Consider the following 10,212-nt stretch of genomic DNA (forward strand, 5'->3'; position numbering starts at 1 on the left):
CTCAAAATCAACTACAAATATTGGATTTGGTAGTTGATTTTGAGACACTGATATTATGGCTTTTCTAAGGAAGCTAGTTAGGTGGAACCCCGAAAAGCAAGCTAATCTCGCAATGTGTAGCATGTATTAGTTGTGGTCCATTTGATCGAGTATGCTACTAATCGATCTCTATGTATCATTATTGTATGTGCTCTTGGAGGAGCGCGCATAAAGGAAGTTTGAGTTTGATGCAAATGGCTAAAATATCTTCCACTTCATATAATTATCAATCAAATAAAAAATTATTCTATGTATCAATGCTTATATCTTTTAGAGTCAGATGGGTACAGAAGCTACAACCAAATTAACGTGATATGACTGCTATTTTTCATGATATGATGCATGAGAAATTAGAGAATTATGTTGATGATATAGCAATTTTTTGGTTATTTGGTGAATCTATAAGGCATAAATGTAGATCCAATTAAAGCAAAAGTATTGCTCAGTATGCCAGAGCCAACCTCAACGAAAGAGTTGAAGTAACTATGAGTCACACTTAATAGAATTTAATTAATTTTTTTTTGTTGTTGTTAAGGTAGAGAATCGAACCAATTTTTTTTTTTCCATCAATTGAATTACTTTTTGCGGCCTAGAATTCTATTTTATCATCAATCCAATTACCGTCCATATTTTTCTTTTTCTTATCAATGGATAGATTTTTTTGCTTGTATGATTTGAATGTCTCATATTTTTCCGAAAAAAGATTCAACCAATAGAATTTGATATGCTATTGATGAGATTGATATTCAAATATTTCTTTGACATCAATTGATTTCAGGAGTTAGCATGGACTTTGGCAATGTAATAGTAGAGATATGTCTAAATTTCTGCATAACAAATTTCAATCGTATTCCACCCCTAACCACAATCCAATCCGACCCAATTCAAACCCGTTAAATAAATGGATACGGGTCCAGTCAAGTCGGGACCCATAACCCTGTAATAGTGGCAGTTCATGTTATATTATTAGAAAGTCAGGGCCAATGTCGGAATCGTGAACTATAAATTGTTCCCGATCTTGTTACTGAAGCTCCGTACCGCTTCTTTCTCCGCCTGTTCTTCTCTCGTCTCGTCGGGATCGTTCTCCTCTTCAAAGTTCCCATTGTTTTTTCGCTTCTATTTCCCCCAAATCTCTTGATTTCTTCTGCATTCGTCGTTCTAATCTCCTTGTTTCTGTTCTTTAATCATCTCTTTAGATTGGATTTTTGTTCTTTTAGGGTTTCATAGCCGCCTAATAACCTCACTTCGATTTGGGAGGTTTCCCGGGGCCCGAGCCCTAAACCGAGAACTTAGTCAGTAAAAAGAAGCCAGTTTTCGCCCTAGATTTTGTGGGTTTTGTGGAACAGTTTTTTGGGGAGCGGATAAAGGAGTAAGTGCTTGGTTTGATTTTTCTTTTTCTAAAGCTGTTTTTTGTGATGGATGGATTTTAATTTAACTTGAGGTTGCAAAAACTCTAAGGCTAACTGGTTTTGATTTTTGAGGCAGGAACGAGCGGATTGGGGCTGTTGATCTCTACGAGGCGTGGGAGGTATCTTTCGTTCAATCTGTTGATTTATTTTTGAATTTTGAGACCTGGGAAAGCCCCAATCATTACCGTAACCCTAACGCTAAGTTCAAATTGCATGATTTGATGGGTGTTAGTTGGTGCTCGTGGAGAAAGGGGGAAGCAGACTCTAGCTTTCCGTTCTTATTAAAGTACCTTTTTTTTTCGTACTTTTTCCACATTTTCTCGTTGTTCTGGTTTCTCGCAGATCTCTGTGATTACCTTGTTCTGGCTTGTGAAAGTGAGAATTTCGTCAGCATTTGTTTCTGTCAGTAGTATCTTTGGGGAGTTTCTGGGATACTATTGGTTGCTAAATATTTATGTTTATGTTTATTGGATTTATTTTGGGTTTTACCACGAATGAAATTCCCGAAATAGGAAAATTTATTATTTTCACGATGTCTGTTTACTCGAAGTTTTTATTGTTGATGTGGTTAACTTGGATTTTAGTGAGTGTTCCTTACAGAAACACAATCATCAGCTAAAATCTATTTTTATTTCTAATTTTTTATCCTGCACTTTTATGATAGTTTTGAAAATTGAGATTGTTTCCTTGACAGTGTAATATAGTTAAACCTTTTTTTTTCTCTTCTTATTTTAATGTTAGCTTTTCCATTGTCCCATGCTTGGATTTTTACAAGGTGTGCCTTTGAGAATTTATCAAGTAACTATAATACAACACCGCATCAAATTCTGTAATAAGATACATTTTCTATTTTCTTCTTTACCACTTGAGTTTATCTTTTGAAAAGTTTAGAATCCTTGCATAAGCTTGTTTTTGTTTCTCAGGTTTTTTCGTTGATAAGAGACTAAAGAATAGAGGGAATATTTGGCTCATCAATTTTTTGAACATCAATTGTTATATAGTTTGTGAACGTGACTTTGTCTCTGATGGCTGATCAACAAAACGGAAGCACAAAGCCATCACTCTTTGTGGCAGGTAAGTTTACAACCAATGTTGACAGCATAAGTTAGCGTCTGACATAATTGTCAAATAACTTAAGTGACATACCTAATTTTTCATCTAAGTACTCATTCATGTGGCATAGTACATAATTATTTGGTTTTTCTTGATCCTGCTTCATGTCTTAAAGTATATATTGGTGTGTGAATAATTTGAAAAACCTCCAAGGTATATTATAGTCCTTAAAAATCTACATTAATAAATAAGAAATACTAGGCATAATAACGTGAATCGTTGATCTCTTAGCTCAAGAAGTAGTGAAATTGTTCTCTTGGTCATCTATCTTAAAGTTCACTAGTTTAGCATTTAAATTTTCTTTTTAAATACAATATGCTTTTTCTTTGAATCCAATTTGACATGTATTGCTTCCTTTTTAAGATTGATTTGTCATCTATAGGAAAATACAAGAAAGCTCCATTTATATCTTTTCATATTTATGCAAATACGTACATATCTTTGTATGTGTATGCATGTTTGCTTTATTGCATGAGTGCTGGATATGGATGTACTATTGTGTCTAGAGCCTTTTAGTCTCATAGAATAACTTTTGGCCAACCAATACAATCGTACCCAAGTGTCATATCCGTGTCCTTGTCTTAGTGGCATGCATGGGTACTTGGAGACCATCCAAGGGGTCTGGGGAACATTAGAGTCAGTCCTAATAAATCATGCATCATCCACCATGATGTAATTTGTCTAATATAAAGGTAAACTTGAAGTGGTTACCCTGCATAAAGAGCAAGGAATTTAGGTGGTAGGGGTGTTTTTTCAGGCAGCGGGGGTTAGAGAGGGAAAGTGAGAGAGAAGCCACATGTTCAATTTGCTACTACAAGGGATGGGAGTCATCATGGAATTACCATTGCGCTATTTGGCAGTGAGATGAGCAAATGCAGAAATTCATTTTCATTTTGGCATGTCACAATCAAGGCAAGTAGCCACTAACTTGTTATCACTCAGATGGAGGAAATGTATGGTAGTGAGCTTGATGCATATAGGAGATAGGTTTTATCATGCTTTAGGAATAAGATATGATATGGGGAAAAGGCCAAAACAGATTAGAGATTTTGATTTATAAGTCTTGAAAAAATAAGTCATTGATGTAACATTATATGAAAGTAAATATGCATATGATGGCATTACTTGGCTCAAGTTAATCAAGGCTATGGTAAAGGTCCACCTGTGGATTGATATGCTGATTAACATTCACAATATGGCATAGTATATATCATGCTAGTGCCTTAAAGACGTGGCAGTGGCATGATATCAGCTATGCCAGTGCTTGGCCCATGATTGTGCCATGTGTGCTGAGTTTAGCATGACCAATACATGTAGTGTCAATGCTAGGCCAGCATGCCATCAACATGCAGCGTGCTGATTTGTTTACCCATTGTTGGGCCAATAAGTTTTGATTTATGAAGTGATCATGATTACCCCCAAAACTGAACCCATCTCTTCAATCATTATCACCACCACCATGCCCCACATTATTGTCATTACCACTGCTAGCATAATTAATGTCAAAAGTCAAAGCCATTTCCTTAGTTACCACCACTCATAGACTATAAAGTACAAAGAGACTTTCTACAGTCATCATGGTATCAACAACCAGCTGTTATTGTTACCTTTGTTGCCACATTGCTGTAACAATCTCCAGCTGCCACCAAAATCACTGACAATATAACAATCTCCAGCTGACAAATGTTGTACAAAATAGATGTTTTGGCATATATCTGCATGAAACTTCCAGTTTGAGCGGATGGTTGTTTTGTTTCATTTCAAACTAGGCACTGTAAACTTATATGATTTCAGCCATCTGACGCACACTATCTCATCCTGTAGGTAATGCCGATAAGAAAGATGGAATTTTGGATGTTCAAGTGACTAATCAGAATCCTAGTATGCAGGAACAACTTGAAGAAAATGGTAAATAACAATATGTTGATAGTTAATTAGTTTTCTTAGTTTAGATGTTTAGAGAACTTGATTTTGTTCAGCAATTCCGCTTGTGGATATTATTGCTGCATATTGTTGATCATTCTTTAATCAAGTTTCATGCACCTAATAATACTTTTATTTCCAGTATCGTCATGTGATTGACTGTTAACATCAAACTCATATTGCTTTGCTGTGTCTTGTGCCAATCTTAGAATTTCTCTCAATATTATCATTTGTCACTCACTTATTTTTGAAAGCAATGTTTAAAACTATTGATCTTTGAGCAGTATTCTTTGTCATAATTGTATATTTCTTTAATGAGCTTGTTTTCTTTGTTCACAGCTTTGGTATATGTGCTTTATGTGGTTCTATCTTTTCTACTTTGTATTCAATTCTAGCTAAAGGTGCGCATATGTTAATGGTTGTTTCAGAAAGGAAAACTCGGGTTGAGGAAGCTTGGAAGAAGATGAATAGTGGGCTTCCTGTTAAGGTGCCCAAATCTTTAATGAACAAGCCTAATTCAACAGGGACTACAAAGACAAGTAAAACAATTCCTGTAAGGATACTATATCTTCTTGATGAGAGTAGATGATATCATAATAACTTTTTGAGATTAGCTAAGAAGAGAAGTTCTTTCCTTTCATTATCATTGTGTAGGATTGGATGGTGGCTCTCGGCATTGCACCGAAGAAGGCATCAGCTAATCAGGACATTCATGGAAAGAGACCAACCAGCACACTAAATGGAACAAGCGAGGAAGCTAAGAGGCTTGCTGCAGCCGCTCTTTCGGCTGTCAGAGATGTTACATCTGCTGCTGCTGCTGCTGCTGCTGGAAGGGGAAAAGTTGAGGTATGTGCATATCTATGAGATGAATATAAATTTTAAGTTCATCTTGCCCTAGTCATTATCATTTTTTGATTTTCTTACATTTATTTTTAGTTAATTGAGGCCAAAAGGCTACTTATAAACCTTTTTGTGAATCTTCTTTCTCTTAGTAAGTATCTATATACAATAATTGTCGCTTTGGTAGGAAATATGATATCCTATTTGACATCCCTGTCATCCATCCTAGCAGAATTAGGTCAAAAACCTTGCTGTTAATTTACTTTGTAGTTGACTCCTCAGTCTTCAAGATTCCTTTATACCTCTTTGTCCCAGAAGTCTCACCATTAAAATATACGACGATAGTTTATTTTTTTCTTTTTTGGTATGTGAGGATACTATTATTATCTATAAAATAACAACAATCCATTTCTTAATTCCATACTCCGAAGCTTCTGAATGCCTCTTGTATGCCCATTCAATGGTTATGCAAATTGGATATCTACCTCCATCTCTGGTAGTATAACCATGAAAATGGATAGCATCGGGCCCACTAGTTCTAGTTTGAATTTTGCTGCTTTTGGTCTGGAATTGTTCTCCCATTTTATGAGAAGTGACATCTTTCTTTCACCTGTGCATGCTCCTTCCAAAATTATAGATATGTATGTTCCTCATCTTATGAACCTCATCGAACATGTCCAATATCGAGACTTAGTAGCCATCTCCTGAGAACTGTGACTTCTACCTTCTAAAAATTACCAAATAGTGTATTTTTCCATTCCATTCTTCTAGCCCCTAAAATTTCTGGTTTTATGATCAGTGCCCTCCGATTTTGGACATCTTGGCCAGGAGACGACGTTCTCCTGCGTTGCTTTTCTTTTGCTCTCTCTCTGGATTGAGCATGGTTCCCAAAAAACAGAAAAATTATAAACATGAATACATGCCTTGTTACTCAAAATGTGCTCATTGTTGGACTTCTATCTTGTCAAAACAGTTGGTTTCATCTAGGTGCTCTCAACATATTATTGTCTAGCTTCATCCGCTCATAATGCGTACCTGTATCCATGCTGCTAGTTCGATTAACTGCTGCTGCTTGCCTTACTGAATCATGATACACCAATGTTGAGATCCATCATGGACTGTTAATTGTTCTATTGGCGCTTCATTGAATTTTAAGTACACTTCTATCTAGGTTCTTGTGTTTATTATGTAAAAGTGTGTGCTTGCTGCTGTTCCAGTTGGCTACAGCTGTGTGTGATTAGTTGATTTCTTGTACTGCATGTCTAAGTTTATTTGTACAGCTGTGTCTATTTATGCTACTAAGCAAACTAACTTCTTGAGGAAGAGAGGTGTGTGTTGGGGGGGGTGGGGTGGGGTTGTGCTCCTCTTTTATCATAAAGAAAATTCCACCTTTGACAAGACAAGTTTGGACTCTCAAGTCTATTCATCAGATGAATTTCAAATGGTTATTCACATCATTGTTAATCAAAGATATCTGACATTTGTGTACTTACGCTCATATGGTGGGACTCGACATCTTCTGCCATAAATTCCTGCTTTGATAGTTAGCATAATTGTAATGAAGTCCCGCTGTATATCTGCTTCCATCAACCTTTAATGGTCTAGTGTATCTTTATAGATATCATGGCGCTTCTAGAAGCCGGTTTCAATTTAAAAGACTTTCATCTGTTCTAGCACCAGATTCATAGACTGACTTTTCTTTCTCATTTGATCATGCAGATAACTGAGGTCCGGGACTTTGCAGGCGAGGATGTTGAAGTGAAAAAGCTTGTCAATGCTGGCTCAAAGGAGGCAGCCGAAAAGGCAAAGGTTTCAGGTGCCCCACCATCTGCCCTTGACACCATTCTGGAACAGATAAAGAAAAAGCCAAAGCTTAGTGTTCTCGATAAGACCAAAAAGGACTGGGGTGAGTTCAAGGAAGAAAACAAGGGGTTGGAAGACGAGCTGGATGTTTACAAGAAGAGCTCAAACCAATATCTGGACAAAGTTTCCTTCTTGCAGAGAGCTGATATTAGAGAATTCGAGCGTGAGAGGGATGCTCGTCTAGCTTTGCAATCAAAGAGAAGAACAGATACGCGGGAAGATGACTTCTAGGCTTCAGCAACCGTTACTTTTTAACGGCTAGCATTCTTTGACGTGACCGACAGATCATTGTGGCGGCCCAATTCCCAGGCCTCCAGTTTCAAAAGCTTTCTTTTGGGGTTGGCCTTGGATGCAGAGAAGTCATCCAGAATGTCTGGACCTCTCTTTGGGTCAGTGGGACTTGCTATTTTTTTTTTATGAAGCAATTCTGAACATTGCTATCTTGCTTGTATATTTATTGACCTGTCATTGACCAAAAATTTGGATTTGCCTTAGTTGCTGATATAATGCCCAATTATTCTCCCTCACTTTTCTTAGAATTTTTTTTTTTTAATATTAGGTTAATTCTTTTCTTTATTTGAGTAACTAAAGACCTAGCTAGTATATGTCCTGCTGAACTCAAATGAATGTATGATTATTAACTAATGCCATTGTTTTCCTTCTCGTTTTATCTTAAGCGCATCTCGGGTATGCTGGTAGTCAGTAGATTTGAACTTTTAGAGGCTTTCTATTGTCGTCGTTGTTAATGATGCTGAACGCATACAGTCTTCAGGTTGCAATAGTTTCTACTGGGATAATCCGAAGATCCTCGTTGTTAGGAACTTAAACTAAACTGGAGAGGATTTCTGGTATTTTTGCAGCTGCTTGTGATGCTAAACGGTAAGTCGGTAATAGGCTTCAAATTGCCATGGTTTACAGTGGGAATAATCTGAAGATCCTCATTATTAAAAACAAGTATGCTGGTTTCATTCTGAGAAGGCTTAATTTAATGTTTCTTCTAGTGATTTTGCTTGTAATCTGGGGGAAGCGCCCAAAAGATAGTCGATTACAAATCGTTTAAATCCACTCAATGGTTATGTTGCTCACAATGGTTGAAGAACACGATTCCTGGTAATTGTCGATACGGTTGCCTAGCTGCATGGTTTCTGACCGATGCGAACAAATGCATCTAAGCAACTCCTTTAATCAATATTTATATTCATTTTTATCGATTGTTTTGACAATTACGGCTGAAGTTTCTGAACTAAATCCTAATTGGATCTGGCCCAAATTCTTGGATTGGGGCCAACAGCCCCCTTCCCTCAGAAACCCATATCCCAATTCCTGACATTGTCCAGAACGTCAACGATGAGAACCGTGTAGAGAGGGAAACAGTCACCCTAATAGATATCCAAATTGTGTACTTGTTAGAGGTCTGTCATGCTCAAGTCTAACTAGATACAGAACAGATAATCATGCTCCACAACGGTTTACTCTATGGCAGCTCTCACTCTGATTCAGCTATCCATTTCCATTTGACAACTTTCAGTCTTCACATCCAAAAAAGAAGACAACTTTCATGCACTTCTCGACTTTCCACATTGCCCGTCATTGCTATGCTTTTGACTATGAGATCAAGCAAGCTGCCATGCTCAGAACCGCAGCACAAGTGTAGCTTGCCTGCACTCATGAACGGGTGGAATGCATGTGCAACCGTATCCAAAGGGGAAATTAATCACCCACCCTCTTTTAGACCACGCTATAACAAAAAGTCCCCGTTGACCGGTCTTAAAATTTTTCGTCCATTATCTCTATTAAGTTTAATTCCCGGTCCTTCAGCCCCTTTTGTTTTTTCAAAAAATACCAAAAATGCCCCTACCCCTTTTGATCTTCCATTCCCAGAAGAAGAAGAAGAAACAGGGGCAGCCGCCACCGACCACGGCCCATCCCCGCCCGAGCTCCCTCCGTGGCTGCCACCGGCGCCGTCTCGCTTCCTACCGAGCCCCATCCCGCGGCTCCGCCACCTCCCGTGCCCCTTCCCCTCCTAATCTTTCGATCTCAGCAGAAAAAGAAGAAGAAGAAGGCCAGGCCGCCGCCGACCATGGCGCGCCTCCGCCCGAGCTCCCTCCTGCGGCCGCGGCCGGCCCCTGCTCGCCCCCTCCCTAGCCCCCTCCTGCGGCCTCGCCCCCTCCCACGGCCCCCGCCCGAGCTCCCTCCCGCGGCCGCCGTCGACGGCGGCCCCGCCCCCTCCAACGGCCGCCACGGCCCGGCCCCCTCCGGCGCCGCCGGCTCGCAGGAGGAGAAGAAAGAAGAAAGAAGAAGAAGGGAAGAAGAGAAGAAAAAGAAAAAAAAAAGAAAAGGAAAGAAAAAGAAAGAAAAAAAAGAAAAAAAATAAATAATTAAATAAATGCATAAATAAATAAATCAATAAATATAAATAAACAAATAAATAAAATAAATAAATAAATAATATATTCTAATAAAATAAAATAATTATAAATAAATAAATAAATAAAGAAAAAGGAAGAAAAGGAAAGAAAAAGAAAAAAGAAGAAAAGGAAAGGAAAAGAAAAAAGAAAAGAAGAAAAGAAAAGAAAAGAAAAGAAAAAAAAAAACAGAAGAAAAGGAAAGAAAAAGAAGAGAGGGAAAGAAAAAGAAAAAAAGGAAAGAAAAAGAAGAAAAGGAAAGAAGAAGAAAAAAAGAAAGAAAAAGAAGAAAAAGAAAGAAAAGAAAAAAAAGAAAAGAAAAAGGAAGAAAATGAAAGAAAAAGAAGAAAAAGGAAAGAAAGAAGAAAAAAAAAAGAAAAAGAAGAAAAGGATTATTTCTACAAAAAGCAGAAAACTCAGTTAAGTTCAGCATTCTGCTCTGTGCACACAATTTATTGTTTATTGCACACAGATATGTGTCATTTGCACACACTTATTGTTGTAAGCCTAGAGCATGGCACAAACTCAGTTAACCTGGAAACATACTTAATTAACGTTGGCACACACTAAATTTACCCCCGAACATACTTAATTAACGTTGGCACACACTAAATTTACCC

General features: G+C 37.8%; 1 protein-coding gene across 4 annotated transcripts; it reads left to right on the top strand.

The window, feature by feature from the left end:
- The first annotated feature begins 1,066 nt into the window (after positions 1 to 1,066).
- LOC120110291 (craniofacial development protein 1) lies at positions 1,067 to 7,726 on the top strand. Of its 4 annotated transcripts, none has more exons than XM_039124864.1 (7): positions 1,067 to 1,408; positions 1,525 to 1,567; positions 2,372 to 2,522; positions 4,386 to 4,469; positions 4,913 to 5,037; positions 5,139 to 5,330; positions 7,044 to 7,726. In XM_039124864.1, the coding sequence occupies exons 3-7, from the start codon at positions 2,474 to 2,476 to the stop codon at positions 7,416 to 7,418; spliced, it is 825 nt and encodes a 274-aa protein (XP_038980792.1). In that variant the 5' UTR covers positions 1,067 to 1,408; positions 1,525 to 1,567; positions 2,372 to 2,473; the 3' UTR covers positions 7,419 to 7,726. The 4 variants fall into 4 exon arrangements, with proteins under 4 accessions (XP_038980792.1, XP_038980793.1, XP_038980794.1 ...); XM_039124865.1 differs by having other exon boundaries at positions 2,450 to 2,522; XM_039124866.1 differs by lacking the exon at positions 4,386 to 4,469.
- The last annotated feature ends 2,486 nt before the right edge of the window (positions 7,727 to 10,212 follow it).

This window comes from Phoenix dactylifera, chromosome 3, assembly GCF_009389715.1.
Source record: "Phoenix dactylifera cultivar Barhee BC4 chromosome 3, palm_55x_up_171113_PBpolish2nd_filt_p, whole genome shotgun sequence".
NCBI classification, from domain to species: Eukaryota; Viridiplantae; Streptophyta; class Magnoliopsida; order Arecales; family Arecaceae; genus Phoenix; species Phoenix dactylifera.

Bases quoted from the DNA above. Each gene is read 5' to 3' on its own strand.
- LOC120110291 (XM_039124864.1), top strand. From the start codon at position 2,474: ATGGCTGATCAACAAAACGGAAGCACAAAGCCATCACTCTTTGTGGCA. The intron at 2,523-4,385 runs GTAAGTTTACAA...CTCATCCTGTAG, and splicing joins GCCATCACTCTTTGTGGCAG to GTAATGCCGATAAGAAAGAT. The intron at 4,470-4,912 runs GTAAATAACAAT...TGGTTGTTTCAG, and splicing joins GGAACAACTTGAAGAAAATG to AAAGGAAAACTCGGGTTGAG.